The sequence below is a fragment of the Nyctibius grandis genome, chromosome 1 (genome assembly GCF_013368605.1).
Source record: "Nyctibius grandis isolate bNycGra1 chromosome 1, bNycGra1.pri, whole genome shotgun sequence".
NCBI classification, from domain to species: domain Eukaryota; kingdom Metazoa; phylum Chordata; class Aves; order Nyctibiiformes; family Nyctibiidae; genus Nyctibius; species Nyctibius grandis.
This window is the reverse complement of record NC_090658.1, coordinates 36,330,698-36,347,428: the sequence shown is the minus strand read 5'-3', so window position 1 is coordinate 36,347,428 and position 16,731 is coordinate 36,330,698. Positions and strand designations below refer to the sequence as shown.

The following is a 16,731-nucleotide window of genomic DNA, read 5'->3' as shown; positions in this document are numbered from 1 at the left end:
CACTGTATAGACGTAGGATATATGCGTTGCATATTTAGGTTTTCCCCTTGCTTTGTCTCCATATAGTAAGAGAATCACTGATTACAAGCCTCATGCTTTACAGGGTGATTAAAGAAACAAATGCCCTTTCCGGCTGTAAAACAGGAGTCCTTTGAGTGAGCTGTCTAGACAAGGGAAAATATTTGGTGCTTGGACCTTCTCTGTAATTTCCCATACACTGAAAGATCCAGTCATGTTCAGACTGTGTACTTTTTAAAAACAAAACTGTCTTCTGTGGCTTTATTATACACTAAATTAGGACACTTGCTACAAACACAAATTTTGTTTCTGCAGCTGTTTAGTCAATGACCTTAGTTTACCTTTAGAGAACCTGCTTGCGTGATCCGTTGCCCTATCTGCTTCCTGTAACATTTAGCTATTAAGTAAGAGCAATACTGTAATTTAGGTAATTCTGAAATCCCCAGATGTAGTTTCTTCTGTCTAGGCTTTTAACAGAGTAACTGTCTTGTGGCTCAGGAACTTTGGTTATTAAACTATACTTGGCCACTGAAAATATAAACACTGCTTTATTGTCTGTTGTCTTAAATTCCTGTCTGTCAATCCGCCTTTGTTTACTCATTTTGAATTCCTTTTCTTAACTTTTCTTAACAGGGTTTTCTGAATAAGAGATAGAATATTCAGATTTTTTGACCAGATATGCAAAATTGATGATCACAAAAGACTAAATATTAAAATAAGATATGCTCATAGAATCATAGAATACCAGGTTGGAAGGGACCTCAAGGACCATCTGGTCCAACCTTCCTTGGCAAAAGCGCCGTCTAGACAAGATGGCCCAGCACCCTGTCCAGCTGAATCTTAAAAGTGTCCAATGTTGGGGAATCCACCACTTCTCTGGGGAGATTATTCCAGTGGCTGATTGTTCTCACTGTGAAAAATTTTCCTCTTTTGTCCAATCGGAATCTCCCCGGGATTAACTTGTACCCATTACCCCTCGTCTTTTCCGTGTGACTCCTTGTAAAAAGGGAGTCTCCATCTTCTTTGTAGCCACCCTTTAAATACTGGAACATGGTGATAAGGTCTCCCCTAAGCCTTCTTTTCTCAAGGCTGAACAAACAGTTCTCTCAGCCTTTCCTCATGTGACAGGCTTCCCAGTCCTTTGATCATCTTTGTGGCCCTTCTCTGTACCCTCTCCAGCCTGTCCACATCTTGTTTGCATAGCGGGGACCAAAACTGAACACAGTATTTCACGTGTGGCCTGACAAGCACTGAGTTATGCAGGTATAGTGCACAGCAACAAGAGGGAGGGACCAGGAAAACACAACCATAAAGAATTTGTATCTTCTTCCTCCTGGTGACTACATATGCATCTTTTTATAGTTCTGTCATTATGGTGACTGGAGAAGGAAAGGGTATCAAAGGTAATACTTGACCTTTCACCTTTGACAGTGTCTTTAATACAGATAGGTTGCTTACTCTTGTTGCCGAATTAATTCTACTAGGGAGGGTTTGTGGTAGATTTCAATAAGTTCAGTGTGCAGAAACCACCCAAATTTTCATATTCAATTACTTGAGAATAAGCATACTAGCTATTGTATTCTTTGCCAAATACAAATAACCCTTTCTAAGATAAATTCCTTCAATATTTTTCCTTTGTTTAATATAAATCAAGATATAAAGACCATTAAAACCTTTATTGACAAAATCAACAAACCAAATAAATTACTCTGCCAGTTCCATCTGCAAGTGCTTTTTTTTAATAATTATCAATTATAGTCATATGTGTCTCTTAGATTTTGGTGTATGTAGTACATACCGTTTTTGCACAAATTTTATATTTTAGCTGAAGGTTGTTAACAGTGGATCAGTTCAGTAGGAGAAGAGGTGAGTTTTCTGTCACTTAAACATCCTAAAGTGAAATTAGATGCCTTTCTGAAAAAGATGTTAAAATTCCACAGTTTAGTTCATTGGTACAGAAATTGTCTCTTCTGGCCATAAAAATCTATATGCAACTCTAAACCTGTTCAAACCCCAACCACAGCACATAGGAAAAGCTGGTTTTCAAGACCCCAAAAAAAGCCTTTCCCTGAGGCAGACAGAAGCATGTGTGGATGAATTTTGAGCACTTGGGGAGCAAGAGGGCAGCACAACAGCTAACCTGTGTGACTGGTAATGACGTGCTGCTAAAATTTGGAGAGCTTGGGGAGCTGTGACCACATAGTTCAAAGACCGAGAAATCCCTTTCAGATAAGCATAAGACACAATTTAAAAGTAAAAATGTCCTTGCTCTGTGAGCACTGTCAGGAGAAGAACGAGGTACATCTTTGCTGATTTCTAGGCCCTTGTTTGACACAGCTGTGAAGAGCTGGAGAAGTAGACAGGACTATGTTTAAGCCCTACTCTCTCCTTTCAGAAAGACACCAAGCAGCAGTGCTGCTCACCTATTCCAACAAGCCCTCTCTCTGTGGCAATTCAGGATTCAGTCCCACCATCTCTTTAGTTCGGTGAGTGCCTAAGGCCTTCACTGGAGACAGAATGACGGTAGGCTCCATCACATGAAGGTCTACTCTAATGTGCAGAATTAATGATAGTAGCTAGTACCCAGATAAATCAAAAGCAAATCACTCTGTTCACCATTTAAAATGTTATCACACCTGAGGCACAGTACAGAAAGTAATTCCAAGTGGACAGCAACCTTCCTTAACAGTCATAATGGTTTCTAGGAAAGAAATATAGTAATCTGCTTCAAACTGCAGAGGAATTTAGAAGGCAGAAGGTACTAATCCTAGTATCCTGGCAGGTTCCCAGTTTCAGTTAATGTTCTTTCTCCTGAGAAACACACCATGACATCTTTAATGACCGCAGATGGTCAGGGCCTTGGGTTTACGTCTTACTTTGAGTGAAGATAAAAATAATACATTCCTAGCACTTGTAATACACTTACAAAAATAAACCACATTCTGCCACAAGCAGCTCTGCTTCATTGTAGTTTGATGGGCAGCTGAGTCAAAGAACAGACTTACTCATGCAAGTGACTCTTAGTTGTAAGGCCAGCAAACCACAAATGGGAACTACGAATGAAAGGGCCAGTACAGAAAGCATGAAGGCATTGTAATTACTTTGCCTACCTGAGTAAGATTATTCACATGTGTAAACCTACAGGATTAAAGCCAGAAGGCTCAGTCCACAGATATTTACCACTTACACATACACCATGAAATTCTCTTCTGTGCTGAGAGCCAGAATGAGATCTGTGCAGCACTTCTGCACAATGGGTGCAACTATACCCTTGAACTCTTCTTGTAGGCACAGTAGGTTCAGTTTCACACATGTTGTTGACTGTATAGTGCTACACTGGCAGAATCTGTAAGTCAGTCAGAGAGATGGTCATATTTAAACTGTCTTACTTTGTGGTATGTAGCATCGTGCCATGATTGGCAGGTTTGGGGAAACAGATGGGAGACAGTTGACCAAAACCGTTGTCTGACATATTTCCTGTGAAGTTAGCACTGAAACAATTTCTTAAATTGTATGTGTGCTTACATTAAATTTTTGTGTCTTGTCCTTTGCGGTTTTTTTTCCTAACGTACAGAGGGACATCGCTGCATCTGTTTGCAAAAATGGCCTGTCTGTTGTTTTTCTGCACTCTTCATGGATGTCTGCCTTTGAATGTCACACGGCCTGTCTGATGTTAAAATTCTTCCTTGCAGATGTTGATGAATGTGCGAATGGCACAATATGTGGCAGTCACGGGTTCTGTGAAAATATGGATGGTTCCTACCGCTGCCTCTGTTACCAAGGGTATCAGGATGCGCAGGATGGGCAAGGGTGTACGGGTGAGTTCTTAGGTGCAAGTAGTCATTCCTGCAAGGTTCTAGTGAGCAAAAAGCAGCATGTGAGCAAGATGCATTTCTTCACAAGAACTTTTTTATTTTCCATCATTTTTTGTTGAAGTTGTACCACTTACTAGTAAAATAAGGTTGAGCTGTGCTTTACTCACTGAACTTTGTGCCAGATGGAAACTCAACTACGTATCCGTTTAATAAGAACCTGTTATTAAGATTGAATGGAAATCAACAGCAAATAAGCTGAATCACTCATTTTATCTCTTTAAAAAAACCCAAGAAAACCCACTACTTCTGCATGTCGGGACCATTCACAAATATAAATCATAATAGATTGAATTTAATACTTTAACCTATTTAAATGCAACATCTGTTTAGTCTCTTAGCTGAATAACCAGAACTCTGTACTACCCCCTACAGGAAATAACGTCTGGCATGTGGTACAGCCAGTCTGAGTTAGATGGCACACCTCCCTAGGCACATCATATTTGAACAGATTTTAACATTGGCTTCAAGCTCCAGGAAAGACACCTATCACCATGAAAAGATGTGAGATTTTTGCAGATGTGTAAATACTGCACGTTTCTCTTGTGAGTAATAGGTTTCCAGATCTGTTGTTAATAGTGCTGGTTGAACTTGGGAACCATCTGAGGCAGCACAAGTTTCTAATATAAAATTAATACCAGATCAAGGAAAGGTATTCATTAAGCAATTTCTTTAAGCCAGGCTCAGGATGAAACACCTTTACCAGGAACAGAGACCTAATTGGAATACTGAACAGAGAGAAGGAGTTAGAAGTTTTACAGAAGTGTTTGTGTGTGTTTTCTAATATATTAAATAGTTTTATTACAAAATTCTTTATGCCATTTGGCACTTAGCTTGCAACATACCAATGTATATTTTTGCATACAGTGACTTTTCATGGATGAAAACAAATGAAGCAAAGAAAGAAAAAGGGAAAGCAAAAGTTGATGTGAAACTAAATTTAATTTTGAGTTGCCAGTGAAGTGATTCTGCACTATAAAATAATGCCTTAGTTTTTTTTCTTGGATGCACTACGGAATATAAAATACTCTTATAAATTTTGATGCCAGTTATCTACCAAAACAATTTTATGAAAAGGTAAGTCTCTAGTTACCAGCTAGGCAACGTTCCCCAAAGAAGACTTATTCCTTATAGCAGGAATCCAGCAAAAAGATAAAGAAAAATCTAAGCACATTTTAAAAGTGCTGAGCAAACCATAAGTTAAAATGCATATTTATATAAAAATACACAAAAATCAACATTCAGTCATATGACTAGATTTTCGTTCTTGCTGGATAAGAGGTAAAAAGGATAAAACATTGCCTCACAAGTTATGCTTTAGACCACACTCACTTACAGAAATTTCTGAATTGTGATACACCCATTATAATTTTCAGATTCTGTCATTAGTAGACAAAGTAGATTTTCAAACGTAAACTTTAGCAACTGAAAAGAGAATAAAGTTAAGTGATCCTGACAGTATTTGGTGACCCTTGTTTAAACAGCAGATAACTCTCCCATCGATCAAAAAAGCATGTCAGGGTAGACTAGTTAGCAGGTATATGGAATCCAAGTTAAAAACATGTGAGGTTTTTTGGGGAGAGAAAATTTGCAGTGTTCAGCAGGGGCTCCCTGGGTGACCTGGGCATAACCCTTGTGAGTTTCAGAGCCACCTGTAAGGCCGTGCATACGAGAGGCACGTGGTGGTGGTGGGGCTGGGGAGTTCACTATTCAGTGGATGTTCATGAGGAAAATGGGATTTTGAGGAGAAAAGGGAATTCTCTTTTCATAATGCAGTCTGAATCACACCAAAACCTGCTCATTTTGCTCCTTGAGTTCAGTGGAAGTTCGATAATAAAGGAAGAAAACAAATTAAATTAGCCTGAATCTCAACTCCCAAGAAAAGGGTACAAAGAAAAGCGAGTATTTAAAAATGAGAAAGAAACCCCAAAAAAAAGCCTGAAAAAAAAAAGCAAGCCAGTGTTCTGGTCTACAAGCAGCACCTAATCAGCACCAATAGTCTGTAAACTGTACTGTGGCTTTCAGGGGCCTTTATTTCAAAGGACTGACTACTTGTTTATGAATCCACTTAGGTATTAGTGAGTTTTTAATCCTTCCCCAGAGATCACATCCGTAATCTGGCAGACAATATTGGCACAGATACAGCAGATAAAAGAGCAAACTGTCAGTAATGGGTCTGAATTGATTTATGGTTTGGATTTTTTCCCCAGATGTGAATGAATGTGAAATGCTGAGTGGAGTATGTGGCGAAGCTCTCTGTGAAAATGTTGATGGTTCTTTCCTGTGCCTGTGCTCTGATGAAAACCAGGAGTATGATCCAATGACCGGACAGTGTCGTTTCCGTACCTCACCAGGTAAAATGCCAGTGGATTTTTGCATGCTTGGCATTATTTCCACTGCATATGTAACCAATGGAAGGTAAAGTTGGTTTAAATGCTGCTGTTGCTTTAACTATAACAGAAAAATTTAAAACTGTCTTCTTGAAAGTTTGTGCATGAGAAGAGGTGTTTCTAGGATGGAATATGTTATCAGTGAATCATTAGCGGTGAAAATATAGCAGAAACACCTTCTAAATTTTATAAATCAACAGACTTGGCAGTAATAATGAATAGTTTCAGCAGTGAAGAGTAAGCAATCTCTTGTTTGCTGTACTGTAACAATGAAATGTGATATGGAATCAGGTCTATGGCCTGAGTGATTTTATTTTTTGTTCACATTTTTACAAACATCCACTAGGATGCTTGGACAATGTTTATGGGAGCATATCGTTAAGAACAAAGTGTATAGCAGTATCCTCTTAGCGTTATCTACTACTAACATAAGTCCTCAGAAAAGGTAGCTGGGAAAGCAAAAAACCAAAACGCTGAATTGTTGTCAGTCTCTCTGAGTGCCTTTTTGAGTGCCCTTGCCTGTTTTACTCCATGTTTTGTCCTGTTTTTCCTAGTAGTCCATTGAACTGGATTTGTGAGCTTTTGTTATCAGGTGTTTTGGGTGTTGCAAATACTACTGGAAATACGCTCATTAAAAATGAGGTTAGAACTCTTAAAAGTTGCCTCCTCCACGTTTCTACACTGATCTGGTTTGGAGAAAGGAACAAGCCCACAATAAGGAGCAACAGAGTACAAGAAATGAAGGGATTTACTTGCACAGCTTTTTTTCCCCCTCCAGAATGCAAATCTTGGTATTTTTGTTATTTTGTTCGTACTCTGCAGGCTGATCTGGCTTCCGGAAAGCTTTAGAATAACTGGCTCTAGTGCCAGGATGGAGACTCTACAGCTTACAAGGCTGTGGCTCTTTTCTCCTATCACTCATGGTCTTTCAGACTTGTAAACAAGGTTGAAATAGCTGTGAACTAATTTGCAACAAGTATTCAGATCACTGAATGTAGCACTCAGCAGCACTCAAGAAGTTGCCTGTGAAATATCATTAACAGCAGATTGACAAACTGAAACCTTTGCAAAATCCTGTGAGAGCGATTCAGACTTAGAGGAACTTGTTTTATGAAAGAGGAATGAAAAAAATATGATGGCTGAGGCAGCAGGGCAATGCCCAGGGGTACTGCCTCCATTCCTGTTTGCAAGGAAAAATACTGCAGTACCTTTCCACCATGAAGCAGATGAGCTTAAATACCCACTGATGATAACTGAAGTAGAAGCATTTAAAATTCTTCCATGAATTTATGGAAGAAGAGTGTTTAAATTAGATTATCAAGATTTGCAGGGGATGCTAATGCCATCTTCATTTTGGTACTGTGAGGAGGTAGTAGTACTTGGGAGAATTCAGCTACTTTTCGAAACAAAACTAAAGCTAAAGAAATTAGCAGAGGACCTGAGCCCATGTAAAAAGAAGCCACGTCCAAGGAGCATTCAAGGACATGCCCAAATGTTACTGTGGGGAGTGAGGGTATGAAAAACCCAGTGTGGCTGATAGTACTATCAACAGGTGAATACGCTACTGTCAGTACTAACTCCGTTTTGTTGTCTCTGGTGAATGTGGCTTTACTGTGGTCAGTTTGGAAAGAAGCCATTCTTCCTTCCCCTCCAGCCTTCATCAGGCCCTAACAAAACATGTGCTTTGCCTTTTGTCTCTTTGGTAAGGTCGTCAAGGAGGAAGATCTCACATAGGAGAGCAGAAGGCATGCAAATTAGGACCCAGTGAGATGTACTTTACACCATATGCTCTTGAACTAGAATAAGGAAAAGTGGCAGTACTAGGAACAGAGACCTTAGTATTTATTCTCTTACTTTTCTTCCAAAGCAGAAGGAGGAGAAAGTACTGTGTTAGTTCTTCTTAAAAAGGATTCTTGCTTTCCTGTACATCCTGCAGCCTTGCTGGTTTTTTTTTTTTCTCTTATCTGTTGGCTTCTGTTTCTCAAGACCTCAGAGACTGATCGGTGAAGTGGTAACACTGCCCCATGTACCTCTGGATTTGACATTTCAGGAGCTGACAATACACACTTTATTCTTCTACATCTGCTCACTTAGCTTGTTCCAGTTTCGTTCGGGGAACCAATGGGTGGCCCTTGTGCAGCTGTGAACAGAAGAGGGAACAAAACCAGTCTTTTCCTCCCCATTTGTAAGTGACATAAGGCCCATGTGCTCACTGCAGGATGAGCAAATAACAGCAATGTTGGTTTGCCCAACAATGAGTACTTCAGCCTCCCCTGAGACCAGCTGCAGCATGATCACATAGGAATAGCATGCCATCTCCCTGCAAAGAGCGACAGAATAGCCACACATCCTCTGGCTTTGACAAGCCATGTACTCAAGTCAGGCGTCATGCTTTGAGAGCTCCTACGGTGCATGTGGACATCATCTGTCAGCATTAGCTTGCATCATGCCTATTTTCAGAAAGGAAGAATTGAATCTGCATTATCCTGTTGCAGATATCTATAGTTCAGTGTAGTTTACTCAGCTTTTGCTTATTTCTCATTTTGTATTTTTGTGCATAAAAAAATGTTTGTCCACCTCGTATTAAGTGCAAACAGGTGAAGATTTTTCATATGTTACTTTAATTTGGGAACTTTTTTGCATGCTGTTAAAGGCTGTTAGCTTTGTGGAATGCTGCGTGTTCACACTTTACTTGCCATTGGGGCTCTCGAGACTTCCTTTAATTTAGATTTCACTTGGTTGGAAATTTATCTGTTGTTAGCTCTATCCTGAAACAATCCTCTCAGTGCATGTGTCAGTAATTCTAGCCCATATTGTCACGTTCCAGTAACGAACCAAAAAAAAGTAGTTGTGCAAGGTTTGATTTTCTTATTCCCCTCCTCTCTGTCCTGCCTTTCACAAAATATAGCAAATGCTTCAGAAGGAAGGAAAGATAAAAGAGGAAAGAACTCTCTTTTGTATTAGATAAAACTTTGCTGTTATACATGTTTGTACCTAAGAGAGAAAAAAATGCCTGGTTTGAGTTAGTCTTCTCATTTATTCTTTTAACAAGATATATAAAGCCATTTATGACTAATTTCTAGCAAGTACCAAGCTGAATGCAGTTTGAGTAATAATCTGTATTAACATGGTTTTAATTGTCTCTACATAAGAAAAAGTGCATGTTCTAGTATGCATCTAAATTACTAATATATACTAATATATTACTGATATATCTCATTACATTGAATCCAGAAGCTATAAAGGATTGTATGTATTTGAGGATTATAATAGATATGAATTAAAATGAGAATTGCAAACAAAAGTGTGTGTGCAAACATAAGCATATCGGCAGGAATCTGGCTTATATACATAAGGTCAGTAAGATCACGAGCTTGGGTTACAGCTCAGCCAATAAAAAGAATTCCAGTGAGAGAACTCCACTAAGGTACCAGGGCCCACTTAGGTACCTATAGCTAATTTAGACGTTGCTTTCTCCTGGTTACATGAAATGTGATCAGTTATTTATGGCAAGATGTTTAACAGTATTTACTATGATTTATAAGTAAAAATCACAGTTTTGGTGTCCAAACATGAGTCCCTCCTGGACTGATCTGTATTAAAACAAAATGCCCCTGCATCTAACCAACCACCAGCACAAAAAGTTGAGGCTGCCAAGTAACAGTTTATAAATCTGATCCAAAAGCTTCCTCAAGGCTAGACATTTGGTGCCTGAATACAAATTCTAGATTTCCTGAACTTTAAGGGCTTTCTAAATGTTAAGACTTTAAAGGTAACTCTTCATATTTGTGGTTTTTTATGGTAATATGTGCATGGTTTTCTAAGGTAAATAGTGATCTGAAGTTCAGTCGTCTATGAACATAGTCTTAGATATCATTTTTAAATGTGCATCACTTACACTAACTCCTGAATTGTACATATGCACATATTTGCATATACACTGCACACACACACGTTAGGCGTTGCAGCTTGCCACATGTGGATCCAACTGAGAAATCTAAACAAGTACACCCTGACGATAGGCACATACCCATCCATTTTCCTGTCTTTTTGAAAATCAGGTTCTGAAAGTGTGTTACTCAAGCTGTTTGCTCAGTCACCGGAGTCTTTGCTGAGGTTTTAGAAGTCATGAACTTGTAAGGATGATTTTTCACTTTAGTAATCACCTTATTGATTCCACCTGTGAATAAGAGGCATCAGTACACTGCTGCAGTATTTAAGATCCCATCAGTTCTATATATTTTGTTTTTTTTCAGATCACAGATGCTAACAGGCCACTATTTAGGCAAATTTTTGAGTGTATGATGAATTCTAAGCATATGCTAATATCCTGATTATCCACTGAATCCTGCATTACTAACGCACATTTTTGCATCAGACACATGCTGAAGCACATTGTTCGATCAAGGTTACACTAAGGTATATAAATCTATTTCTGATAAATACTCAGAGTTCAATCTAGCAGCAACTACACAGAATCTCTCTTGTAGGCTGCTAATAAAACAGTCATATCAATGACCTGATAAAACTATATTGCTTTACCAGCGTGCCTTAGGTAGAGAGATATTTTACATTTTCTAACAACAAAAAGCCTGAAACGATGCTACAAAAAAATAAAGTATCCATTTCCTACCATATTTTGTCAACATACCTAGTGAAACCACTTCAAAAACAACCTGTTTACTAAATGGTTAATAATGTATGAGAGAAATTATAAGCTTGTAGACACAGACTGGTCTTGGTTAAAAAAAAAAAAAAAAAAGATTTGTGTCTCATTTGCTTTCCAAACATTCATGACGCCTGCTTGACTAACCCTCAGTCACAGCTGTGTAAACAATAGACTTTTAAGCTGCTGAACAGATAATGGGAGGAGAAACCAACGCATCATATGTAAAATGGGAATAAACAATGACATGATGAGACTGTCTCCCCTTCCTCCCAGGGCAGCTCCTGGTGTTCTTTCTCTGGTAAACAGTGTGAAAACTGCCATGCTTTTTCTCCTGTTGAAGATTTGGCTCTGATTTGGTTAGACAGATGGCAGATGGCCAAGGAAAATGTATAATTTGGTGGCTAAAGTACTGCACTCTCACCTTGGAATAACAAGTTTAGTTCAGTTGCATTTCTGTAACACGTGATAGTCTTAACATAGTTCCTATTGTATAGCAGCTGATACCGCAAAACTACATTATCTGATGAGGGGAGACCACAGGCTAAACTAATGAAGATGAAATAAGCACTCAGCTGGGTGTTTCCTTTAATGTACAACTTAGTTATATTGGTGAAACCGCAAAGGAAAATTTGCCTTGTAGGTGGCAACATTGTACTAAAGTCGGAGAGGTGTCTGCCAGCCCCTCAACCTCCCAAAACAGAAACAGTCGCTTTTCTGAGGAAGATAGAAATAAATTCAATTGTCTGTTTGGAATGAGAAGCCGAAAGAACTATTACATATGGTCATACTATTGAAGTGCAATAATAGACAATCCATACTGGCATTTTTAAACCTGCTTTTCTCAAAACACATCTCGTATTTGCATCCTCAGTAAAGTTGCCTTGACCCGTCTGCTTGGGGAAGTGTGGGTGGGCAGGGATAACAACAGGCTTGAGGTAACAAGAGCTGGAGTTCATTTAATTCCTTCAGCATTTTTTGGACAATCGCTAGCTTCAAGCTCCCACCTCACAGCCATTATTTTTTAAGTGGATGGGATTAGAAGAAAATCCATCCTATAACTGGCATAAAGAGGCTAAGCTTGGCCTCCAAGAGACAAACTGAGGCAGATAGATGAGGTGGTCAATTGAACTTGGCTCTCCCAGGTATACTAATACTTGTAAGTGGGCCAGCCTTAAGCTCTTTCTTGAGAAGAACTGCAAGGCAAACAAAGGTAGTTTATACACCACAGCTCTTTGGGTCTTACTAATCTTCCAGCATTTTGAAATGCACTGTCACTCAGGTATAAAATAAGGTTTTGATTCCCACCTGGGTATATGCGTTACTTGAGAAATGTCTCATGTGTGGCATATTGTGTGAGAGCCTGAATAGAAATGAATGAAATCTCAAACAATGGAAAATCAGCCAACATGCAATACTTCTTAGTAGGTTTTTGCGAATTAAACATTTGTTAAGTGCTAAGCATAAAGAATTTCCCAAGATAAAAAGGAAATAAACTAGTCACCTCAAGATTTATCTGTCTTAAGTTCCTGAACAAAGTTTTGGATTTGATTAATAAATGTGAGCTTCTGTAATTTTAGAACTCGGTTTCTTTGGGGCTGGCCTGTGAAAAGTTCTTCATATTGCTCAAGTGCGAATAACAATTTTATGTGATCGTTCCCACTTCTGAGCTCTTGCTGAGAATTTTTGTGAAAGTGCAAGGTTAGATAGACAGAGTTCTGCAAACATAGAAGCTCTAACTAGTTATTTCTTTTCAAACTCGCTTCTTGGTGTACTTTAGGAGTCCCTTGCTTTAGAAAGGCCTTTGACTGTTAATAGGGTTTTTTATTGGATCTATGGGAGAGACTATTTTGCCTCCATCCCTTATAAATATTGTGAGAGGACCCACTCAACTGCTAAAGGCAGAAAATCTGACTTCTTGGCTGGATGCCTATTTAAAAGTAAAGGCTATTTAAAAGTAAAGCACAGAGTCAGTTAACTTGACATCTGCATTATATTCCTCTGTTTACCATGGAGTCAGTCAGTTACTTTTGCAAAAATCATAAAGGGCCTTATTCAAGTGCGGAACATGCTTTTTTTCCCCAGTGAAATTAAAAAGGGGCTGGAAATGTTCAGTCTTTTGAAAATCAGGCCTTTTCAGTTTGTGCCTTAGCTCCTTTATCTGTAAAATGATGTAATGTTTGCTCATGTCTGTGAAGAGCTTCCAGATTCATACGTGAAAAGCACCATGTCAGTAATTGGGCATGGTAGTTAGACAGCTGAGCACGAGAAAAAGTAGTTCATGCATTGCTTAAAAATTAAAGAAGTGCAAATGTGAAGAAGCCCTTTGTGGCCAAGTTGGAGAAAAGGTCTGAAAAAGTCCAAGGAAGGTTATCAACTTCTATCATTCTTCCTAAGAACAAAAAAGTTAAACCAAAATTTGTACTTAACCATTTTCTTCCCTGCTTGACAGTGCTTCTCTTCACTGTGGTGAAATTGAGGTACTGTGGCTTTTCTGGTTCTGTAAAACTGATTCATTTCACATGTCATCTTATGTGGTTTATGTTCTCTTTTTGCCTTTAGAATTACCAATAGAGGCTGATCAACATGAAGATGGGAAGAAGGAGTGCTACTACAATCTGAACGATGCTAATTTCTGTGACAATGTGCTTACGTCCAATGTAACCAAACAAGAATGCTGCTGTACCTTGGGTGCTGGCTGGGGTGATAACTGTGAAATCTTCCCATGCCCTGTCTTTGGAACTGGTAAGAGGAGGCCCTTCTGTCCCTTTGCAAACTTTTGAAGCATTGTGTTTACGTTAACAGTAGCGTGCTTTGCCTGCAGAGAAGGCTTGCCCATTAGATCCTATATTCTGTAGTATTTAGTCATGACTTATCCATGGGAGACTTCCACGGAGGAAAAGTTAATAGGAGTAATTCATACCTGGTGTAACTCCATTGGCTTCACTGCAGTTACCCTAGGGATAAAAAGAGCCTGTTACTGAACAGCATTATCTCCAACTGATTTTAAACAAAGATGGATTCTCACAGAAGCTTTTTCCAGATGCTACGGTAACATGTTAGATTTTTCCCACAAGCTGGAAAACAAAGGTAAGCATTAGTGGTTTTGAGTCTGCAGCTATTCTTGCGATGTTGTTTCTACAGCACTACTCGTGTATATTATGACAGTAGTTTTACATTTTGCTACTTACTGAACAATTCATTTAATCATGTTGTCTGCAGACCGTTGTTTAACCTCTGAATATTAAATTAGAAAAACATAGCCATATGATATTTGTCACAAATATTGAAAACAGTACTTGAAACATAAACAGTGATGGCTGAAATTCAGGATCCAGCTGGAAGAAATCACATAAGAGAGAACATGTGTAAACTTTTTGAGATTAAACACTAAAGATTACTTTTCACACAAATGTATCATCATGTTTAATTCCTGTTTTAACTATACTTCAGAATCAGTGAAACTGAAATGAAATATGTTACAAAAAGAGCCTCTCTGCTTGGATAGGTTTATTTGATTCTGTATAGTCTCCAAGACACTTTAAATAATTTCCCTCTGTAATCCACACCATGTTCTCCTGTTGCAGTCAATTAGTGTTTTCCTGTATAAGGACTGAAGAATGTGGACACGGGTTTGTATCTCAGTTGGCGTATGTCTAGTTTGCAGCTTGCAGTATAGCTTGGAGAGGCCCACGCTAGCTTTAATTAAGATAATTTGGCTACTGGTATTGTTATAACTGCAGTGCACCATGAAACCCAGTAAGGACTATGTTCTCCTGCCAAGGAGCAAGAGAAATGAGTTTGCATGGAGCTCTGTGATGCTGTGGGTACCATAGCTAGGTTTTTCAAAGCTAGCTCTGCAAACTGAGAGCAGGGGAAAGTCAGGCTGTAGCATTAACGTCCCCTAATAGCTGAAGGAGTGCATGATTGCCTGATAGATGTGAAAAAGGAAAAACGTTGCCTCAGATTTCTCAAAATACCCTAAAACACATATGTGTGTAACATGTATGTACGTGAGTAACTTTTTCTTAACGGTGTAAATTTTGTTTTCTCTCTCTCCTAGCTGAATTTACTGATTTGTGTCCTGAAGGAAAAGGTTTCATTCCCTCTGGAGAATCATCTTACGGCCTTCTTGCTCAGAATTACAAAGGTCAGTACTGACTTGTATTATGTTTACTTCAGAAGTTCTGGTAGTTGATTGACTAGAAATGTGAGCCAGCAATGTAAACATACTAATTCAAATTTTATTAGGTGACAAAACCAGCTTGTGATATGAAACATTACTGAAAATCATCATTTGACAGATTGTTAAGAATGTCAATTATACAGACTCTGTAGTATTCTGGCTTAATTTATACTAAGTGCTATATACTGTGAGAGTAACTGCTGAGACCACAAACCTCAAGTACTCATTTACATATGCAATACAAAGCCACCTTAAATTTGTAAATAAATGTATGGGGAGTTGGGAGAGAGAAAAAAAGTTCTGTTAAACATTAGACTTACAAGTGAGAATGAATATAAAAACTGAAGAGAGGTTCAGCAATGATGTTTTCATTACAGAACTTCATGAAATAAGTGTTGAACAAAAGACTGTAGAGAAATGTGAGTGACAGAAGGGGTTTGTGGGTGTGGGCAGGAGGGAGTTGGCATCACTAAGAAGGAAGAGTGAGATCAGCAAAATTCCTTTTCAAGTTTCGAAGTAGCCATCAATATTAATAATTTGTGAAATTAATTTTACTTGGCATAAACACATTGTATTTGTGTTAGCTAAAATGATGTCAGTGTATTATCTTTGATTATGTAGCAGCTACAGGATCTTTAGAAAAGCATACACATTTTATGTAGCTGTTCCTACTGGAATTGCCGGTTTACAAATCAAGAACTAAATGTAGAAAGTACTGTGTGTTCATATCACGTAAAAACGCGGTAAAATTTACTATTTTTAGAAGACCTTAATAGAGGCATAGTATCACATGGTTGGTTGTTAAGCATTTGTCAGAGTTGCTTCTAGCTAAATCAGTAATCTGTCAGACCTAATTCTGAGAGATGACAAAAATTGGTGGGACTTAAAAGATTTTTGGGATTTTTTCCTAATGATTGTCACATGTACTTTTTCAAACTATCCTTCCTCACTGACTAGGACACTACTAGGTTGGTTTTCCTATTGACTTAATGAGTAGACCATGGTTGAGTTCAGCTCTCTGTCCTATTAACATCTTTTTGTGTTATCCTGAGCAGGTGTTTCTTTGCACCTGGAAAGCGCATGGGACATGGAAAAGATACTAAAGATTATAAGGCACTAATACCCAGATTCATTCAAACCAATGTGGGGGTTTAAATGGGGTAACTCCCACAAGACCTCCACTCTCTGGAGGGGTGTCGCTTTGTCCACCAACTTGGAGGAAAGAACAAAGTGCCATGGTATGAATCCAGACCTGAGACTGATGGTAGCAGGGACCAGTGTTGGACAGACTGACAATTGACATCTAGACAAGTCAGAACACTGTCACAGAGCTCATCTTACAGGACCTAATACTCTCTGAGAGTATTTTTATTCAGGGATTGTTTAAGTGTGTTGTTTATCTTTACAGGTCTAAGACTTCTGTATATCTTTGCTATGTACCTTTGGGACACGCTATGTGTACAGTATGTCCAAATGTGTCTCAGAGAAAATCTGTATTGTTTTTGTTGTGCTACCTCAGGGTTGATAATATCTCTAGCTGCCATAAAAACAGAAGTGTGGAAATAGTTCATCTGGAAGTATCTTCCACAAATCCTTGCC

The 16,731-nt window shown here is 38.6% G+C and overlaps 1 protein-coding gene across 6 annotated transcripts in view; it reads left to right on the top strand.

Annotated features, from left to right (window-relative positions):
• Positions 1 to 16,731, top strand: part of LTBP1 (latent transforming growth factor beta binding protein 1) — a 156,746-nt gene that overhangs the window by 117,495 nt on the left and 22,520 nt on the right. For all 6 annotated transcript variants that reach the window (XM_068414396.1, XM_068414406.1, XM_068414387.1 and 3 more), the window contains 4 exons: positions 3,711 to 3,836; positions 6,101 to 6,244; positions 13,509 to 13,691; positions 15,010 to 15,096. In XM_068414396.1, the coding sequence (XP_068270497.1) occupies positions 3,711 to 3,836; positions 6,101 to 6,244; positions 13,509 to 13,691; positions 15,010 to 15,096 (540 nt within the window). The remainder of the gene's footprint in view (positions 1 to 3,710; positions 3,837 to 6,100; positions 6,245 to 13,508; positions 13,692 to 15,009; positions 15,097 to 16,731) is intronic.